Raw genomic sequence first — 21,766 nt, forward strand, 5'->3', positions numbered from 1 at the left:
CAACAACAAAAAGATAAATGTGTGAGTTGAAATATCTGTTAATTAACTAGATCGGAGGAATCCTTTCACAATATATACAGACATCAAATCATCACGATGTATACTTTAAACATCTTAAAATTTTATATGTCAATTATACCTCAATAAAACTGAAATAAAAATTAACACATTAACTTAAAAAAAAATCAAGTACATGGTTTACCTTTTGAAACAATATATAGGAGTATAAGTGATCAGATCATTCCACCCCCAAATATGCCACTTTGGCATAAGGATTACCTCCAGCTGAAGACACCTGAGGAGGAGACACAGAAAAGGTCTCTGCCCTCCCCCTATAAATTTCCCTTTGTGACGGTGTCCCCCATCTCCTCTCTACCAGGAGGGGCAAAAGTTAATCACAGGAGACAACTCTAGATAGACTCTTATCGGTGAGAGGAATCTACAAAACAAACCCTCCTAAAACAACCCTTATCTTCCGTTAGTTTCTCCCATATATTTACCTTCCTACAGCTCTTTGTCAGAATGGTATAAAAGCCTCCATGCCTAGCTGGCCCAATCACTAAACCTAAGAGGTGCGGGGGTAATTTTTCCTTCCCTCCAGGGGGGAAAACAACCTAGTTTTGACAGTATGAATATGGGCGGGGCTGCTCTGTGTGACAGTGAGCTCCGCCCCCCCCCCCCCCCCCCCCCCCGGTGCTCCAAGAACAGGTGTTGCTGAGGGATTCTTACAGGAGGAGGTGGGAAATTGGAGCAGAGGATCTCAAAGATCCGCTCTCCCCCACCTTTGCCACCTAGACAAGGCACACTTAAACACTTAGGGTCGGAAACACTGAGAGAAGGGCAGGGTCCCACATTTGGGAGGACTAATGCTTACAGGTCAGAGAGTGAAAAACCCTTCAGCCGCTGGCTAGACCCATTGTTCCTCACTGAACATAAACAAGTGCTCACAGAATATAAACAAATATCAAACAAGGCCACTCTGTATTTGGAACAAGGCACAGACAAGGCCACTCAGGAACCACACATATGACTCAACATCCTCCTCTTCTAACATGAGTGGGTCCTGGTTCTTTTTCAGTGACAACTCTGGCCCTGCTTTAATTCTCCTACCTTCTGGATAAAAATTAAGATACCTGTTATTGAATTGTCCCTGCTTCTTGACTGTGTCCAATTCAAAACTGTTCCCCACTTCCTTAAACCCCTCTTAGAGGTACCCAGCACAGACCCAAATCCTACAATAAGGTCTTCCCAACTCCCTCTTACCAAGATACCTCATGGTTTCTCTTAATGCATTCTCCCTTAACAAACAAGCTAAATAACTCTAATTCATTTTGACTGTGGGCATGTTCCTGGTAGAATTTGATCACGGGCTTTATCACAGTCTTAGCTTTATTCTGCCCAGTCCAACAACACGCAGACAGGGAGAAGCAAGGATTTTAAGGGCTACCTGGAAGGTTCAGTGGTCCTGAAACAACCTGACTTGGGCAAGTAGTTTGGGGGGCAGAAAGAGAGAAGGGAATTAGGAAAGCTTGAGTAATTCTTCTTCCTCAGCCATCAACCCTTTCTGTGGCTTTAGGCAAACCATCTCACTTTGGGTCTTTTTCCATTTCTGACAAGAAAAGATTTGAATCTATTTCTAAGGCGTCTTCCAACCTAAATATTCTAGGATCCAAACTCTACAGGTTCTCATACTCCCAGGAAAATGTTCCCCTACACCAGTTATTTGTAGAACATTGCCATCGTTGTTGCCACATCTACATACCACCTGTTGTTACGTAAGTAAATAATTTTTCAAAATTTTTTCTTTAAATGGACTCAGTTTTTACTTAAATTTACAAAGGAAAATTTACACCACTACTTAAAGGGAAATCAAGTATTGCTTGGTAGAAGTGGAAGAATTTCTACAAACACACATATACACAAACCCTAAAACGTTATTTAACTGTAGATGTTGTTACCTTTTGATGAGATTTGGAAAATGAAGCCTTTGCTCTGCTAAAAAGGGAGATAAGCAAATGTTAGAAAAATGTTAAATACATACGAGTGGCAAACACACTTTCTCTTTAGTTTGAAACAAGACTTTCTCTGCCTTTCAGTGTTACTTAATGACCTATATATACGTGCATCCTTAGATCCTTTCAGTCACCCCAAATGGTTTATATATCCCACAGTTTAGGAAACAGTGCCCATTTTTCCTGCTTAACTTGGGCTCATCCTTCAGTTCTTAGACTTAATATAAATACCTCAGATTAAATATAAAGTCCTTACAGGACTACTCCCTAACTGATTACCTTCTCCTTACATAGTAGGCATTAAACACACTTTTACTGAAAGAATATTTCCTCGTAATACTTTTTCATAGTAATCATCACAATATGCCATGGTGCGTTTCTGTCCATTGTCAGTCTCTTCTTAACTTGGCCATAAATTCTTGTGCACTTCTGTACCCCAGATCTTGACATAGCGGACTCCCAGGGAATGCAAACGAGATGAAGGAATAAACCCTGCTCTGTTCCTGTAGCCTCGGGCCGGTTTAGCCCCGCCTCCTCCCCAGCCCTGCCGAGGGCGGTGGGCGGGGCCACGCATGACGCAGGCCGCACGTTTGTGGCCTGAGAAACCGTCGCTTTTCTGAGGAGACGCCTCAACCAGCCGTTACTACCGCGCTAGGAGCTTCCGCATCGGCCACCTCCGTCACCCGCATCACCATGGGAGCTGTGCTGGGCGTCTTCTCCCTCGCCAGCTGGGTGAGTTCGGGGTCTGGTGTCTCCGTCGGTCCTGTGGTTTGGGGGAGGGCGATAAGGGCTCCCCAAGCGCAGACCCCGACGGGCCTGGCGCCCGGGGCCCGGGGTTTGGGGGTCCGGCCCTGGGCTGCACAGGGTATCCGGGGGGGTCCAGGATAAAATCCGCGATGCCCTGCGATCAGCATCAGGCGGTTCGCCTTCTGCGATTGTGGAGGAACGTAAGAGGCCAGCCCTCCATTGTTTACAATTTTGATTGCCCCGCCCCCGCGAGCCGTCCGGCCTCTGGGTTCCTCCGGAGCTGGAATGGGACTGGGGACTGAGCCCGGCTCCCGGGGCCCGGGCTCTCTGGTTCATTTCCAAGCACCTTCTTAAGGTGGCGTCATTTATTTGAGCGGGGAGGTGGGGCTTGAATAATATTTTTATCCCCTAGCACAGGATTTGCCAAAGCTACAGAGTCTGTGGCAGAGGTGAGATTTTAACCGAGGCCTGTGTGCGGTTCTGGCGCAGTGGAAAGAAGGCCTTGTGGATTATTATTCAGAATTGGAAGTCATGGCCTGAACATTTTGGGACCTTGTACAAGTCATTTCTTTCTGGTTTCCCTTAAGATGAGGACAATCACCCCAGCATTCCTCGCCTCAAGAGCTGTTGTGAGGATGAAATGAATAAATAGGTTGAATCACTTTGTAGATTGTAAACGCCATATTTTAAAAAAGGAATTTTGGGATCTATGGAAGAGAATATGCTGCGTTCACTCATACACTCGCTTCCGAGGAGCATGATTCCTGAACATCATTTCCTTGTTTCCTAATTCCCCAGCTGACTTAAATGACCAAGGACTCTATTTCAGCTCATGCCACTACTTTTTCTTAGGGACAGAATGTATTTTCCATCCTTTAAGGTTGTTGATCTTAAATGAAAAGGGCTGTTGGTCTTTTAAGGGGCCAGATTGTAGTGGCTTTCCAGTTTTTCAGCCTTGAACCAAAGTAAGAAATAAATTTTACGTGCTTGATTTAATACACCCATTTAGACACACATTTCGTGAAATAATTCTTACCTTTGCCCTCTGCTGTACAATTTTTCTTTTCTATCACATTAAAAAAAAAAAATCCTGGTCTTTTTTTTTCTTTTTCTTTTTTTTTACAGTTTACTAGTGGGTCAAACTCACTGTTTACAAAATAGATTTAGAAAAAAATAGTTAAGGAAATTAATTAGAGCGTGAATTGGTAATTTGAAACCGGAAACACATTTTGGCTTTGATGTAAAGCTGAGATTTGAATTGATGCCATCAAAGCATTTCTACCTATAAATCACTTTTATATTTTATTAATTCCTTTTGTTCAATAGGAACAGCAAGGAATTCAGTGTACCAGAGAATGGAATGAGTGAGGGGAAGAATAATAGAAAATGAAGTCAAAAAGGTAAAGGGAGCCAAATCACATAGATACCCATTGGCCGATTTAAGGACGTTGGCTTTTACTCTTATGTGATTATGGGGATCCATTACAGAAAAGAGGAATGATGTGATCTGACCAGTGTTTTAACAAGGTTGCTGTGTGGAGAACAGATGTTAGAAAAGAAAGGGTAAGGCAGTGTAGGGGAGGAAAAACTTCCATTCTCAATGGGTAGTGGTTGGGGCCTGCAAATTAAACTGAGAAAAGACAAATTAGCAAGAGAAAAAAAGAGTTCATGTACTTGTGCAACCCACATACACGCAGGGGTTCTTAGTGATGAATAACTCAAAGGGGTGGTTAGAATATAGGGCTTATTATATACCTAACTTAATTGGGGTTAGGGTTAGGATTGGGCGGGCAGAAAAGGGCTTCCATGGGAAGAACAAATAGGTTTCTTTAGGAAAGACAAATGGGTTTTTAGGAGAACAAACAGGAGATAAGAAAGTTTGTGATAGTACTTGTTTCTGTGGGTGCAGAGGTCTTTTTATCTTCTTCATGGCCATAAAACTTCCTTGGAGAGAGAATTTATGGCAGTTGCTGCTTTCAGTCAGATGAGAAAAGCTCTGAGAAGGCATTTTTTTCTGCTTCTTTTGAATCTCACATGTCTTCTTCTGAAAATAATTTTTACACTAACTCAGGGTTCTGAATGGGTTGCTATAGCAGCGAGACAGGAGCTATTCATTTAATCCAGGTGAGGGATGATAGTAGTGGCTTGGACCAACGTGAGGATGCTATGAATTTGGCCAGATTCTGGATACATTTTGAGGATAGAGCTGATGTGCTGACAGGTGGAATGAGAGTTTTGGAAAAAGAGAAGGCATTGAGGATGACTCCAAGGTTTTTGGCCTGGGCAACAGGAAGAGTATGTGACTCACCTGGGTCCTCGCACTCTTTGATCAATAGAAATTGATAAGAGGCCAGATGAGAATTTCAGCCAAGCAAGAGAGAGAAAAAACAAGTAACAGATGGGGGAACTGGTTCCTTAAATGGGATATGGGAAGGGGCGAATCAGTGGGTTGAGCAAGAGGTGTGGCTTAGGTAATCTGCTCTCCCCCTTGGTGGGGCTCTGTGCAGGGATCGTGCGCGGTACCCTGCTACTGCTCTGCGCACCTCAGAAGTGGCAGTTGGTTTGTGGCTTTTTTGTATCTTACTGTTCATGTGTGCAGTTATTTTGAGTCCCTTATCGTTTCTTTGTATTCTGTTGCTCAAGGGTTAGTCCAGGTGCAAGCACTCAGGTAAAGGGTCCCAGGTTCCAGCCTATCTCAAGTATAGTTGTTTACTGAGATGGGGAAGTGACATACCATATAGTAGGACAAGTTTGTTCCACAGATTGAGTACCTACTGTGTAAAGGTGCAAGAGATATAACACTAGGTGGGCCCCCCTCAAGGTACAAGACGTAAACAAGTAAGTAGGTGTATTGGTTTGCCAGGGCCTCATAACAAAATACCACAGAGTGGGTGACTTAAATTACAGAAATTTATTGTCTCATGGTTTTAGAGGCTAGAAGTCTGAGATTAAGGTGTCAGCAGGGTTGGTTCCCTCTGAGGGTGGTGAGGTAGACTCTGTTCCAGGCCTCTTCCCTAGTTCCTGGGGGTTTGGTAGCAATCTTTGGTGTTCCTTGCTTTATCAATCTCTGCCTTCATCTTCACATGATGTTCTCCCTGTGATGCATGTCTGTGTCCAGATTTCTCCTTTTTATGACATCAGCCATGTTTGATTAGGGGCCCACTCTTCTCCAGTATAACATCATTTTACCTAATTACATCTGCAGCAACTCTGTTTCCAAATAAGGTCACATGCTGAGGTACTGGGGATTAGGACTTAAACATACGAATTTTGGAGGACACAATTCAACCTATAGCAAACAGTAGGCAACTATCATTAGTTTATTTAATTGGCTAGGGGGAAAAAAATAGCTAAAGGGAGTCAGGAGTGTGAGAGTACAGACAAAATAAACCCGAAGCAATTAGTGTCATTGTTTTCAGCTGTAAAATGTCTGTATTTCTGTATGCGACCAGATACAGACTTTTATTACAGTCTTTTGACCCAGATTGTAGTTAAGAATTGGAGATGAGGCTGGGTGGTCAATTCCCCATGGCTGTTTTGATTATGGATATTAACGGTTACCCTGATATACGGAGCCCCTGCTATGAAAGGCATTGTGCTAGGAGCTATGTATTCCTGACATTATCTCATAAAAGATTATTACTGAGACCATACTGTAAAACCAGACGCCCCCAGCGTTGCATTTGCTGCTTCTGCGGATGATTCTGAACTAGCCTATCCTTGTAATGTGACTTCATAACATCACCTGTCAAAACAATTCAGGTGGTTTCCTAATCAAGCATATAGAAGAATCACTCAAAGTATATCCTCTCATCTGGAATGCTCATTAGGAGAATTTAGCTGACCAAAGATCCAGGTTACTTTTTTTAAAAAATTGAGGTAAAATTCACGTTACATAAAATTAACTATTTTAAAGTGTATAATTCAGTGACATTTAGTATATTCACAGTGTTGGGCTATCATCACACTTGTCTGATTCCAGAACATTTTCATCACCCCAAAGACAAACTCGATTTCTGTTTAGCAGTCTACTCTCTTCTCCCCACTCCCTCCAGCCTCTGGAAACCACTAATCTGCTTTCTATCTCTGGATTTACCTATTCTGGATATTTCATATGAATGAAATCATACAATATGTGACCTTTTGTGTCTGACTTCTTTCGTTTAGCATGATGTTTTCTAGGTTCACCTATGTTGTACCAGCTATCCGTACTTCATTTTTATGGCCAAATAACATTCCATTTTGTGGGTATACCACATTTTACTTATCCATTCATCAGTTGATGGACATTTGGGTTGTTTCTACCTTTTGACAATTGTAGATGGTGCTGCTTTGAACATTCATATACAAGTTTTTGTTTGAATACCTGTTTCAGTTCTTTTGGGTGTATATATAAGAGTGTAGTTACTGGGTCATATGATAATTCTATGTTTGACTTTGAGGACTCTCCAGGTTACTCTTTTTTTTTTAATAAATTTATTTATTTATTTATTTTTGGCTGCGTTGGGTCTTCGTTGCTGTGCGCGGGCTTTCTCTAGTTGCGGTGAGCAGGGCTACTCTTCATTGCAGTGCGCGGGCTTCTCATTGCAGTGGCTTCTCTTGGTGTGGAGCACGGGCTCTAGGCACGTGGGCTTCAGTAGTTGTGGCACGTGGGCTCAGTAGTTGTGGCTCGCGGGCTGTAGAGCGCAGGCTCAGCAGTTGTGGCTTACGGGCTTAGTTGCTCCGCAGCATGTGGGATCTTCCCGGACCAGGGCTCGAACTCCAGGTTACTCTTGAATGGAGCTAAATGTCTCTTGCTTTCATTAATTATAAGGATTTCCATGTAATGTTGCCTTATGCTTTAATATCAGATTTGGTAGGTAGGATTCCCAGAAACCAGCAAATGGAGTTAGTTTCTATTTTTCTCAGTATTAGATACATTGTTTTTAAATAAAATATGCTGTCTGTGAGAACATAACCAACATTTATTGGGCTTTTACTATGTTTTAGGCACTGTGTTGAGTGCTCATTTAATATAGCAATGTCTGAGGGAGGAAGATTCTGTTTTTGAGTTTAATTTACAGATGGAGAAATAAGCTTACATTATGTAACTTGTTGAGGTAAAGTGGCAGAAGTAGTATCAACTCCAGAGCCCATGCTTTTAACCACTTCCTCCCAGCTATCAGTTAGAACTCTCAAAGCCTGGTTTGCCTCATCTTCTGTTCTGGATGTCACAAAGGAGCCCGCTGAAGGAGGTCTCAAATGGTGATGATGTGCTTATTACAGGTTCCATGCCTTTGCGGTGGGGCATCATGTTTGCTGTGTAGTTGCTGTCCCAACAGTAAGAATTCCACCGTGACTCGCCTCATCTATGCTTTCATTCTCTTCCTGGGCACTATTGTATGTTGTATCATGTTTCATGAAGGGATGGAAACTCAGCTGAAGAAGGTAAGTAGAAGTAACCATAACCTTATTTAATGTAGTGGGTTTTATTATTTTTATATTTTGCAGAGTTTTAGTTGTAATTAGTATTTATTTTTCACTGTTGTGAAAGTCAAGTTCGTTGGATTTGTTGGGATTTTAAATTTTGATTATAGTCAAGACACAGAATATAAAGGAATCAGTCTTTTCCCAAAGTAAAGGTAGTCAGAATGAACATCTTTAGTCTAACAGCTTTGGAAAAGATATTAAGAGAGTGGCCCTAAAACTTTATCTTTTCTTGTATGTTTAGTTTTAAACACTTAAACTAGACTAGCCCTTCACCTTCGGAAGGAGTGGGTTGTAGCATGAAAACTCATGGGAAAATGGGAGATAACCTCATCCACAGATAAGGGCCAAAAAGAGAGCACTCAGGACTTCCCTGGTAGTCCAGTGGTTAAGAATCCACCTTCCAATGCAGGGGACGCGGGTTTGATCCCTGGTCGGGGAAATAAGATCCCACATGTCTCGGAGCAACTAAGCCCGTGGGCTGCAACAAGGAGCCCACACGCTGCAATGAAAGATCCCGTGTGCTGCAAATAAGAGCCAACGCAGCCAAAAAATAAATAAATAAAATATTAAAAAGAAAAGAGAGAGAGGGAGCACTTACCTTTTATTTTCAAAATGCAACTTGTTTATACTGTTTGGTGACAAGATTGTAAGTGAATTGGAAGACAGAGAAAAGTCCCACAGGAGAGTCTTGCAGTTGTTGAAGTGGTCCGTTTTAAAAATCCAGGCTTTCCTATTGTGGAATAGAATCTCTCTTTAAATGTGGATATTCCCATAACATTAAAATTGCTTTTTCCAGATTCCTGGATTCTGTGATGAAGGACTTAAAACCAAGGTGGTTGATACAGTCATGGATAAAGATTGTGATGTGCTGGTTCGTTATAAAGCCGTATATCGAATCAACTTTGCCTTGACCGTCTTTTTCTTTGCCTTCTTTCTGCTCATGTTAAAAGTGAAAACGAGTAAAGATCCCAGAGCAGCGATACACAATGGGTATGTAGGAATTATTTATTATTAACTTGTTATATTATGATGTGCATCCTCCCCTTCAGCAGTTAATGTTGCCATTTTGATGAAAGCAGTAGAGTATGTAAATCAGTGGCCCAGATGTATTTCTGACCTACTATACATGGGAAGTTGTTTCAACGTCATGTTCAGTTGGGGCCCTGCAGCATGGAAGAGGTAGAGTGGACAAGGAGAATCTTGTCTTTTTCCTGTATTTTTTAAAAATACCTTTGCTTAAAGTGCCTAGATTTTTATGGAACACCTATGAAACAGTTCAAGCATTGTACCAAGCACCACACACACACACACATTTTTTCTTTCTATTGTTAAAAGAGAAACATTTACCTAATATATTTAAACAGTATACAGAAAGATAAATAGTGAATATATTTGGGCCACTGCTTCACATATTCTGTCGCTTCCCATTCCTGATCCCCAGTTCCCCTTTACAGAGAGGTTAAATAAATTGCCTGAGATCTCTCAGCTAGTGAGGGTTGGAGCTAGGATTGAAACTCAAGTCTGTGCAGCTCCAAAGCTGCTTTCTTTACACTCTGCCATACAAGGCAGCCTTTAAAGATTGACTGAAAGCCAGGTTTGGTCCTGGCTTTGCCAGTGACGAACTGTGTGATTGTGGGCAAGGCATTTATGTCCAGTCGCCTGACGTGCAGCAAGCCAACCTGAAATGCTGAGGTTTGCAGCAGAGACAGGAAGACAGATCTCAGATCCACCTCCCCGAAGGGGAGAGGCTTTAGATATTTATGGGATAGAGAAGCAGAGTAGTCTTAGGTTTGGGGAAAGGGAATTGGAGGTAAGGAAAAGGTGAGGTAGTGAGTGTTCTGCACAGGTGTATCTGAATTACATGCTTTCTTTTTTTTTTAAATTAATTATTTATTTATTTTTGGCTGTGTTGGGTCTTCGTTTCTGTGCGAGGGCTTTCTCTAGTTGCGGCAAGCGGGGGCCACTCTTCATCGCGGTGCGCGGGCCTCTCACTATCGTGGCCTCTCTTGTTGTGGAGAACAGGCTCCAGACACGCAGGCTCAGTAATTGTGGCTCACGGGCCTAGTTGCTCCGCGGCATGTGGGATCTTCCCAGGCCAGGGCTCGAACCTGTGTCCCCTGCATTGGCAGGCAGATTCTCAACCACTGCGCCACCAGGGAAGCCCTACATGCTTCTTAATAGGATGCATGTTCAAAAATGGAGATGCTTAGCATAATCTGAGGGTAGAGTTTTTGGCACTCTGACATCAAAAGGATCATTCATTTTTGGCACTGACATCAAAAGGGTTATTCATTGCACATCTGTGCAGGCCCTGTTTTAGGGTCAGTGGTCCCAACCAGTCTTAGGCAGCTTGAACTGGACAAAAACTAACCCCCGGTTTCTGAAAAACAGCTTAAGCCCCTGTTACTATAGTGACCCATAAGTCAGAGGCACGTTATCTATAGGGGTAGTTAAAAGAGTCTTGTGGTATATTATCTAGGCTACATGAAGGTTGGAGGGTATGAAATTTGAAAAAAAAAACATTACGATGAGCCTTGTGAAGGCAAGACTGCAAGCGGGGGCGGTTCTTTAACAAGCTGTTCCCTTAGCACTGTTCTGTAAGGCAAGCTCAAGAATTTCTGTTAGGCACCAGTGTCTGTTAACTATGGGGCACGGTTTCAGGATGGGTTTTTTAACACTATGGGGCATGGTTTTACCATGTTGTAAAAGAAGGATTCGGTAATTCACTTTCCCCCAGATCTAAGTTGATTGCTGTATATTTAGCTAACATCGTTAGTTTAGAATGCTCCCGAATTCTAGAAAAATTCCTATCTTTAAGTGCTAAAAGTAGGGAAATACTAAAGTAACATGTTTCTTTCTTGTGAATGTGCATGATTTGGTCTCTGTGCTAATGTTTGTCCTTAAATTGTGTGAAGTATTGAGTGAAGTAGTTTCATGTCAGATGAAGAAATAAGCCTAATCATGTTGGAAGTGGCTAGTAAGGCTTTATTTTTGCATTATAGAAATTCATTTTTCTCAGTGCAAGGGCAAAAATTAGCATTTCATAAATGCACTTTTATATCTTAATAGGTTTTGGTTCTTCAAAATTGCTGCCATTGTTGGTATCATGGTTGGATCTTTCTATATCCCTGGGGGCCACTTCACCACAGGTATGGTTCACTATTAGGGGGGTCAATTATAATATATACAAACTCTACAAATGCTTGTGTGAAAGCTACATTTTCATTACTGATTTTTGCAGAACTGGTAATTAAATGAGATGGTGTCCAATTACCATGACTTGGTACTAATATTAAGATATTAATTGCTTGATTAAAGCCAGGAGGCATTCAGCCCACTTCTCAGCTGTTCTGGAACCATATGTTAATCGTTTGCCAATATTTTAATAGTTTCCCTTCTCACTTGGCAATACCAAGTTAATCGGAGAGCTTGTCAACGTAGCGACTTGTAACCGTGTGCTCCACTCTCCCTGTCTTAACCTGCTTCCTTATCGTGACATCTGTGGATTTCCACTGTGATTTTTATCCCTGTAAGTAAAGGAAAAGGCTTATATCTTTTCCATTTGGAATGTCAGACCCTAGGCTCCCCTTGGCACAAGCTAGAACAAGTTTTAAAAGGTCTGAAACCCAACAGAACACTTCTCAGAGAATGCCTTTGAGTTAGGAATTGCAATAATCTTGCTGTACTGCTGGAGACAATGTCTTTATTACCTCTCTATTAGTTGAATTGAAATCTTTTTAGAATGTTGGACAGTAACATTCTGAAATGTTGCTCCTATGGTGAAGAGTAACTGTGCTTTTGGTTTGTAGCCTGGTTTTTTATTGGCATGGTGGGGGCTGCCTTCTTCATCCTCATCCAGCTGGTGCTGTTGGTGGACTTTGCTCACTCTTGGAATGAATCATGGGTAAATCGAATGGAAGAAGGGAACCCAAGGGGCTGGTATGCGGGTAGGTATCTAAACCCCTATGAGAGCCATACTGCATTATGCTACGTTAAATAGGGTGAAAATTGGTCCTCGTTAGTGTAAGAGTTTGTTATGATTGTGGGCATTCATGTTTGTTTTCTTTTTTCTAGCCTTACTGTCTGTCACAAGCATGTTTTATATCCTGTCAATCATCTCTGTCGTATTGCTCTACACATACTACACCAAACCAGATGGCTGCACAGAAAACAAGTTCTTCATCAGTTTTAATCTGATCCTTTGCATTGTGGTTTCCGTTATGTCAATCCACCCAAAAATTCAGGTATGGTTGTGATTTCTGCTTCTTCCTCCTGTGAAGGATTTTTAATTAATGCTAAACTTGAAACCTAGGTAACCTGTTATATGAATTTATGTCCAAGACGATAAAGTCTTCTTAATTATAACTTAATCACTGTAAAATGTGCCATTGAGTGCCAGTAAATGAATAATTTCCCTATTATTTAAGAAAAAAACTATGTAACGAGAATTTATCGTTCTTATAAAATTGTTTATATCATGAGAATGATTCTTAGGAATCTTTAGCAAAGATATTTTAGGGGAATTCAACTAGAAAAAATAATTGATTTTAATATTTAAAACACAACTCATGCTCCTGAGTTTCCTCATTTAAATACAATATTTTTAAAATTCAGATATGAATTTAGGTATGAAAAGAACATCTAGACATCACCTCTCCTTTTTAAAAAAAAAAAATTATTATTTTTTTTTGGCTGAGTTGGGTCTTTGTTGCTGGGTGCGGGCTTTCTCTAGTTGCGGCGAGCAGGGTCTACTCTTCGTTGCGGTGCACGGGCTTCTCATTGCGGTGGCTTCTCTTGTTGCGGAGCACCGGCTCTAGGTGTGTGGGCTTCAGTCGTTGTGGCTCGTGGGCTCTAGAGCGCAGGCTCAGTAGTTGTGGCGCACGGGCTTAGTTGCTCCGCGGCATGTGGGATCTTCACGGACCAGGGCTCGAACCCGTGTCCCCTGCATTGGCAGGCGGGTTCTTAACCACTGCGCCACCAGGGAAGCCCACCTCTCCTTTTAAAAGTGAGAAAACCGAAGTTCCAGAGAGGTGATGGGTCACCAAGCTAGCCAGTGACAAAGCTTAGCTTAGATTTCACTATACCAAGGAACTAGTAGTAAATCTAAGCCTTTGTATGATATACAGGAATTTCCAGGATTATGAAATGCCTGAGAACCAGTAGTACATGCCTCCTCTTTCTTGGTTCTTTTTCAAGCTAACTCAAACCGAAGGGTTACTTGTCATCTTTCAACTGTCGAGCAGAATCAGAAGGTTCTCAATTAATAACAATTCAGTGGGTCCCAGGAAGTATGCTGGGTTTTAGAAATTCAGCCCTTGCAATTCCTATGGCATTGTTCTCTTTTTGATTCTGTAGGAACACCAGCCTCGTTCTGGCCTCCTGCAGTCCTCTATCATCACCCTCTACACCATGTACCTCACATGGTCAGCCATGTCCAATGAACCTGGTAAGGGAGTTTTAATAACGCATTCATTTGGTGAAAACAAAGTAAGAAATGAGAATTTCCTGGAAGCCCAGTGGTTAGGACTCCATGCTTTCACTTCTGTGGGTCTGGGTTGGATCCCTGGTCAGCAAACTAAGATCCCGCAAGCTGCGCCACGCAGACCAAAAAAAAAAAAAGAAAAAGAAAAAAGAAAGTAAGAAATTACTCCTTTGGTGGGTGCAGAAACTAGAGCTGGAGCAAATGTCAGACAAACAAATGAACAGACAAAAAACTTCACTTAAATGTACAGTGTCCATGGTATTTACCTTTCAGGTTTTATTCTCCATGTCTATTCATAGCTATTCAGAGCTGACCGCCTAAAGGACCACAGTCCTTTATGTAGTCCTGGCTTTTCCCTGGACTAAGTCAAACTAGTTAAGAGCTGAACAAGCCAACATTGTTTTGGCCCTTTGTAGAATTACTTTAATTGAATGTTACTTTGGTGGTACAGGCTCCAGAAGAAACAGCTGCAGCAAATCTCCTTTTGTAGATCTTATGGGATTGTTTCTCAGTGGGGGTATTTTATGGACTCCTTTTCAAGGAAAACCATTATTGCAGACCATTCAGTGATGACTCAACTTATTTTTATTGTATTCCTGTGTAACTATGTAGAAACAAAACTAGGGATAAACTCCTTGTGCTTTTTTTTTTTGATAACCAGGCCAAGTTTATTGAATCTAACCTTATTTTGCAAGCAAATTAGTCTTTTTTTTTTTTAACTTTTTATTTTATATTGGAGTATACTTGATTAACAATGTTGTGATAGTTTCAGGTGTACAGCAAAGTGATTCAGTTATACGTTTTCCCATTTAGGTTGTTACATAATGTTGAGCAGAGTTCCCTGTGCTATACAGTAGGTCCTTGCTAGTTATCCATTTTAAATGTAGCAGTGTGTACATGTCAATCCCAAACTCCCTAACTATCCCTTCCCCCCACCCTTCCCCCTGGTAACCATAAGTTTGTTCTCTAAGTCTGTGTAAACTCCTTGTGCTTTAAGCACAACTATAGAGCCAAAAAGACTTGCCAGTTAAATTTCAAAACCAGTGAAATCAAGATTGACATTTATGATATTTGACAAATACTTTGTTGTTGTAGTTTCATTTCTTTTTTTCTAAAACTAAGTCTCTGGTTGCAGCACAGATGTGTTACTGACTGCCCAGTTGCAGGTTCTTTGAAGTGTAGCATTCCCATGTTTTAAATCACGAATGAGTGATGTATAGCACACCCCTCAAGTCCTTTTGGACCAAGATGAGTTATACCTAAAGATATAAACAGCTTCTCATTTTCAGATCATTCCTGCAACCCTGGCCTGTTGAGCATCATTATGCACATGACCTCACCAACCTTGGCTCCTGCAAATGCAACTGCTCTAGTCCCTACTCCTGCTCCACCATCACAGAGTGGGCCTTCTCTGAATAAAGAGAATTTTATTGGGCTGGTAGTCTTTGTTCTCTCCCTTTTGTATTCTAGGTAAGTTAAAAAGTACTTAAGACAAGATTCTTATGATGGTTAGTAATAGAGTGAAGAAGCTATTTTGCTTTCAAAAAACAGTGAGAAGAATTACAAAAATTTAACTCTTATTTATTAAAGTCATTGACTTGCTTCAGTTACCCTGCTGTGTACATTTCTTTAAGTTCAGTAAATCCTCTCATCAAATAATTCCTCTCAGGCTTACTAAGAGATACGTTCTCCTTTGTATAGGAGGATAAAGCCCTTACCTGACCCTAGATCAGCTAAAATAGTGGCTCTGAAAATTGGTTGGCTTATCTTTTTTTAAAACAATCTTGATTTTCTGATCACTGTAAATAATATTTAAACAACTACAGAATTTTATACATGAAATGTTAGTCTGTAGTTAATCCAGGACACCAGATATAACCTATGTTAGCAGTGTGCACTCATTCTCCCACCCATTTTTATTGATATTGTCTGTATAAGTGTATGTTACTTTAATAATTTTAAAATATGAAATAATAAAATGGGCAAGGATATATTTATATAAATTAATAGCTTAAGTGAGAACAGTAGTAAATGAAATGGTCCTCCCTCTAAATTTACCTCTTCTATGATTAACATTTTGGTACATATTATTTCAGGCTTTTTTCCTTTGCTTATACTTACTGTCTATTGACCTATCTGTATCTATATAATTATGCATATTTTTATCAATAGTTACATACATAATTTTATTTATATCACTTGATACATAATTTTTAAAAAATAAATTGGGAGCATTCTATATAACAGTATACATACTGTTCTGAAATACATATGAATTTGTCATAATTTGGACAGCTTTGCACATAATGTGTAGATTTATCCTTTTTTCTTTTTTTAATGATTGCTTAAAATATGGGTTGGCAAATAACAGTCCTTTGGGCTGGCTTCCTATTTTTGTAAATAAAGCTTTATTGGCATACAGCTATGTTCATTTGTTTTCATACTGTCTATGACTGTTTTTGTTTGTTTTCCTTTGATTCTTGATCTTGGGGGCAAAGCTTTTAGTCTTTCCCTATTAAGTATGATGTTAGCCCTGACTTTTTAATAGATGCCCTTTATCAGTTTGAGGAAGTTCTTCTCTATTTCTATTTTGAGTTTTTATCATGAAAAAATATCAGATTTTTGTCAAATGCTTTTTCTATGTCTGTTGAGATGTTCATGTGGGTTTTGTCCTTTATTTGTATGTACTTTTTTATTCAGTCATTTAACAAACTTTTAGTGAGTATCTGCTGTGTACTAGAAATGCACAGATGACTAAGGTCATTGTTGTCAAAAACTTCTATGAATAGCAAGGAAGACAGGAACAGTAAGTGATACAGCAGAAGGAAGAGTAAGGAGCTGTGGGAATTTAATCCAGCCTAGTGATAGGGTGATGTCAGGGAAGACCTCCTAGAGGGCACAGCATGATCAGAGAATTTAAAGGGTGATTAAGTTAGCTGGGAGAAGGTGGGCAGTGCATTCCAAGCAAAGGAGAGGTACTTGTGAAGTCCTGGAAGCAGACATTGAGAGCATAGTATGTTTTGGGAAACTCCTAGGCAGTTAAACCCTCACATTGTAACTGATGAGAGTACTGTCTCTGTCTTGTGATGACAGGCAGCAGTTCAGAACTTTAAGCAAACCCTTCAGAAGCCCTTCGGTCCCCAAAGCAGGAGCAGTTCAGAAATAACCTTCAAGTGTATTAGGCCAGTGACAGCATTTCGTCTTCATGGCCCCTTTCTGACTTACCTTCTTGGGGTCACTCTCCAGCATCCGCAATGCCAGCAATAGCCAAGTAAGTAAGCTGACCCTGTCAGGAAGTGACAGCGTGATACTCCGTGATACGACTGCCAACGGCGCCAGCGATGAGGAAGATGGACGGCCTCGGCGGGCTGTGGACAACGAGCGAGAGGGCGTGCAGTACAACTACTCCATGTTCCACCTCATGCTCTGCTCGGCTTCCTTGTACATCATGATGACCCTGACCAACTGGTACAGGTAGGAGGCAGAGAGAGAGAGAATCGAGGGAAAACCACTTAGCCCCTGGGGGTTGCCTGTAAAGTCTCCATCCATTGTCCTGACCTCAGAATCCCCTTTTTTTACCCTCATAATGAAGTGGTGTTCAGTGCTCTTTTCTGAAATACTTTTGACTTTTTCTCCTCTTGCATTTGAAATCCAGTTGGAATTCATACAGGGAAAATCATGGGAAGCCCTTCCAAACTTGAGTTACTGGAGAGAGAAAATCATGATATTAAGTGAGCTGACTTGTCTTTGTTCCCTGATTTTTCTCTGTCTAGAGATGTCCGTAGAGAGCATTCTGATCAAAGTAATCATGTGGTAAGGAAGGAAAGTTTCAGGGAGGTCATTTCAATCTAGACTTTGACCAATATGTAGAAGAGCCAGATGTTCCTGAAGAACTTTTTGCAAGGAATAGTCAGGGTTCTTCATGCAGGCAAGAAGATAAAAGCTGTTTGAGAGGCAGAGTCCCCTGCTCATAAAAACTAAAAATCGCAACTTTCTCAAGTCTCTTCTAGAAACTTACTAGGGAGTCGTGTCAGTCGAATTTCACTGGAGCATTTCTTAGCTTTTGCTGAGGGGCTGCTGAATGCTGAAATTAGGCTCCTTTACCTAAATCTCTGCTGTGTTCTTAGCCCTGATGCAAACTTCCAGACCATGACCAGCAAGTGGCCAGCTGTGTGGGTCAAGATTAGTTCCAGCTGGGTCTGCCTCCTCCTCTACGTCTGGACCCTTGTGGCTCCGCTCGTCCTCACTGGTCGAGACTTCAGCTGAAGCTCTGAGTGCCAAGGACACCACTGAAATTCATAAAGGTCTCCTTTGCTGAAAGCTCACATCCCTTTTACTTTTGCTTCAACTAATATATTAAGCAAACTCTCTGCAAATAAGGCTATATCCAGGTTTATATCAGAGGGCAAGAGTGAATGATGCTTGATGCAGGATCAGAACTTTTTGTTTATATTATGTTTATTTGTAAGGATATAGAGTAAAAGGAACGTTTTGCCGTTTAAAGTGAACTACAGCTGTGCTGTGAAGAGAGTTCTTTATTAAGACTTGTAGGTTCCTACAACTTTGATTTAACATGTAAGACAGAAAAATGTTGGATATTTGAGGCCGTCGTTAATATATTTCTATTGCAAAATCTTTAAAAAGCATAGTAATTATAATAATGCATTTCTATGACAGTTTTCTTCTGTGAAAGTCTTGTGTGAAACAAGCTCTCTGTTCAGTCCTTAAACTCATAGTGCTTGGGGAAGGGAGTACATGTGTGGGTCTTGCCCCAGAAGAGGGGTTGCTGGTATGGCTACTGTTTCTATAGCTTGAGTTTTTTCATTTACTTTTTTTAATACTACAGCCTTGATGCTGCTTGATTTAAGCCTGTGGCTTTGCCAGAAATGTTAATTTCAATTAAATGCTTTGTAGGTTTGGTTAAACTGAAGATTCACTTGGGAAAACAGTGCAACTTTAGTCTATGTAATTATCTTGTTATGAGTATGTAAAAGTATAATGCATGTGTATTTATTATGTTTGCACTACAAAGGTATTTGATTAAAATAGAAAGACAAGCTTATAAGGCCCTTTCTTTAACAGCTTTTATCAGTTAGCAGCCATTCTATGTTTTTCATTTTTTTTGGACGTATGGACAGTCAGGTTTATAAATCATCTTGCAGAATTCTCCTGTTCCTCCTAAAACTTAAGGTCTGGCTGGTGAGTAGAGTCTTGAACTCATTTGGAAATTGTACTAAATATCTTTTCTGGGCAAGACACTCGGGTAGATGAGAGAAAAGGTCAGCACTCTCGGGAAACTTCTTCGGGAGAGGTAGCACACAGGGCGGTAGAATAGAACTGTTCACTCAGGGAAGCTTTACTGAGTGTTCTGTACCAGGCCCCGTCAGGTTCTGGGATGCACCTTTAAACATGACAGACAGCGGCTCTGCCATCTTGGACTTAGAGTTTCGAGGAGGGTATAATGAGCTGACAGGTGGTACAACGTGTTGTGATTAGTGCTGTGATTTAGGAATTGCAGAGAACTCAAACTAGAGGTGCTAGGTTGGGGTGTCATGGTAGGCTTCTTGGAAAAAGTGTTGTCTAAGCCAAGAAATGTTAGGAGTTAGCTAATAAAAAAGAAATGGGGAAGTGGAATGGCATTGCTGAAGGGTAGACTAAACGGTATGGTAAGGGTAGGGAGATTTAAGAAAAAAAACATGTTCAATGAAGCTGTAAAGGGGAGAAGTGGGCAGGGACTAGGTCACGAAGGGCTTTGTAAACCACATTGAAGAGTTTGGACCTTATGCGAGGGCAGCAGGGGACATATTCACATATTCAGAGTGACGTGGACGAACGATGTCTTCAGTCACTGTGGCTCATATATGGAGAATGGATTTAGGGACATGAGACCAGGGGCAGTCCATATAATAAGATTTGAAACAAAGAAGTCAAAGTGAGGATGAAGAGAAACTGACAGCTGAGAGCTACTGAATAATTAAAAATTTTAACTCGGCAATTGATTAGCTATGGGGGAGAGGTAGATTCCTGAGTGATGCTGGTTTAATCACCTGAGTGTATGGTGGTTCCGTTTATATGGTGAGAAAAACCGGAAGGGGAGGAACAATTTGCACTAGAAGAAAGATGGGAGGTGGTCCCTCAAGATGGCTAAGAGTCAGACTGTTTAGGTTTGCAAACAAGCTTTGCCATTTTCTATCAGTCAGACTGGTCAGTTAATACTTACTGAGTATATACTATGCTTTATGACCTTGGGCAACTGACAAGCTGTCTGAGCCTCAGTGTTTCCTTTGTTTGAAAGTTTATCTTAGTCCAAAAGATTGTTTAGGGAGTAAAACTACTTTGCAAAGTGCTTAACCCATTTTAAGCACCATCCGGTGGTAGCTGCTAATCTCCATGTGGGCTAATATGAGACTGGACAATAGTCAAAGGTCAGAGATATTCAGCCATAATCTGGCGGAGGTTAGATTTGAGGTGTTCTTACAGAATTAAACAGATGGGACATAGAGGGGACAGTCTCAGTTGAGCTGTAGGTGAGGGGTCAGGAAACAGGGCTTGATGTGAAGTGTTGGAACCACCACCATTTAAACCAGTACCTTATGCCGTGGTTCAGAGATAAAGTTGCCAGGGATTTGGGGGGCAGTTCGGGGAGGTGTAGCTCCTTACTTTGCCAGTGAAAAGCAATCACCTCATTTTCCTTAAAGCAGGGCCAGCCAGATTAAGACTTTTAAAGGTCCTGAACGTCCAGAACATTACCGTGTACCATCCCCTACCTTACGTCATTTAAGGTAAAAGCAATACTAAACTGTAAAGTAAATGTAATAAAGTCCAATAAAGTTTTTATTTTTTTCTCATGATGATAACTTTGATATTAATTTGAAATAACAAATTCTCTTTAAAAACGAGAGTGCAGTGTCCCTGCTTTGCTTGGTTATACCCTAAGAATAAGTTAAATTTGGCCTGTTGCTAGGACACCCAGTAGTTTACTCAAGACTCAAGTGAATTACACACGTTGAGTGCTGAATTATATACATGCATAAAAAATGTCAGTATTTTCGGTAAGCCCAGGATCATACTATAAAGCAAGGGAGTATTGAATCCTCGGACCTCATGGTGTTATCCCATTCCAGAAGAGTCACCTGGTGTCTTATCACCATGAACAGGCCTCTCTGTTCCCCACTATTGCAGATTGGGGGCCCTGGCTTTGAGGTCAGCAGTGTGCTCTAGGAGTTCATCAAAGGCAACATCCGTGGCTGCCAGTTACATGCTTAGAGCTGGGAGAAAGCTTATAGGCCCTTGTTGGATTTCCCTGTCTAGGTTGCCCTTGCTAGGTACTCAGGTGGATGGGAAATAAAACTCTTGACAACCAAAGATACTCCCAAAGAATGGCCATAGACCTGGTTTTCAGTGCTTTTTTTTTTTTTTTTTTAAGAATTTCACATTTATTTATTTATTTATTTTGGCTGTGTTGGGTCTTTGTTTCTGTGCGAGGGCTTTCTCCAGTTGCGGCAAGCGGGGGCCACTCTTCATCGCGGTGTGCGGGCCTCTCACTATTGCGGCCTCTCTTGTTGCGGACCACAGGCTCCAGACGCGCAGGCTCAGTGGTTGTGGCTCACGGGCCTAGTTGCTCCGCGGCATGTGGGATCTTCCCAGACCAGGGCTCGAACCCGTGTCCCCTGCATTGGCAGGCGGACTCTCAACCACTGCGCCACCAGGGAAGCCTTCAGTGCTTTTTGATGTTCTGGACCAAACCATGACTCAGGCCTAATTTAAACAAGGAGAGCTTTTTCGTCCATTCCAAGTCCCTGCTTGATTATATTTTTCTTTTTACACAGTCAAGCTAAAGTGAGTATTCAGTAATATGAGTCATGCATTTGATCTCTGTGGATTGATGGCAGATGCCAGGCTTATGCTTATTAATGGGAGCTGCTGTTCATCTCTTTACACTTTGTGTTTGTCTACCCATCCTGTTACCTAGGAGTCCACATCAGGCAGCCTACTCAGTGGTCTCCTAATTACTGCTGAATGACTCAAGCCATGTGATGCCTATAGCCTCAGGTGA

General features: G+C 41.3%; 1 protein-coding gene and 1 long non-coding RNA gene across 2 annotated transcripts in view; one reads left to right on the top strand and one right to left on the bottom strand.

Annotated features, from left to right (window-relative positions):
* The first annotated feature begins 2,582 nt into the window (after positions 1-2,582).
* SERINC3 (serine incorporator 3) lies at positions 2,583-20,561 on the top strand. The gene is made up of 10 exons (XM_082361760.1): positions 2,583-2,744; positions 8,025-8,186; positions 9,025-9,218; positions 11,298-11,377; positions 12,038-12,175; positions 12,303-12,472; positions 13,584-13,674; positions 15,000-15,180; positions 16,957-17,184; positions 17,838-20,561. The coding sequence occupies exons 1-10, from the start codon at positions 2,706-2,708 to the stop codon at positions 17,974-17,976; spliced, it is 1,422 nt and encodes a 473-aa protein (XP_082217886.1). The 5' UTR covers positions 2,583-2,705; the 3' UTR covers positions 17,977-20,561.
* LOC309614097 overlaps positions 10,115-21,766 on the bottom strand; it is a 150,795-nt gene continuing 139,143 nt past the window's right edge. The window contains exon 2 of the long non-coding RNA XR_014236017.1: positions 10,115-10,191. This is a non-coding gene — a long non-coding RNA (uncharacterized lncRNA). The remainder of the gene's footprint in view (positions 10,192-21,766) is intronic.

This window comes from Balaenoptera borealis, assembly GCF_965194805.1.
Source record: "Balaenoptera borealis genome assembly, chromosome: 16".
Classification (NCBI taxonomy): Eukaryota; Metazoa; Chordata; class Mammalia; order Artiodactyla; family Balaenopteridae; genus Balaenoptera; species Balaenoptera borealis.

Excerpts from the sequence above, each read along its gene's own strand:
- SERINC3 (XM_082361760.1), top strand. The coding sequence starts at position 2,706 with ATGGGAGCTGTGCTGGGCGTCTTCTCCCTCGCCAGCTGG. Across the intron at positions 8,187-9,024 it reads TGGAAACTCAGCTGAAGAAG|ATTCCTGGATTCTGTGATGA; the intron begins GTAAGTAGAAGT and ends TGCTTTTTCCAG. Across the intron at positions 12,176-12,302 it reads CCCAAGGGGCTGGTATGCGG|CCTTACTGTCTGTCACAAGC; the intron begins GTAGGTATCTAA and ends TCTTTTTTCTAG.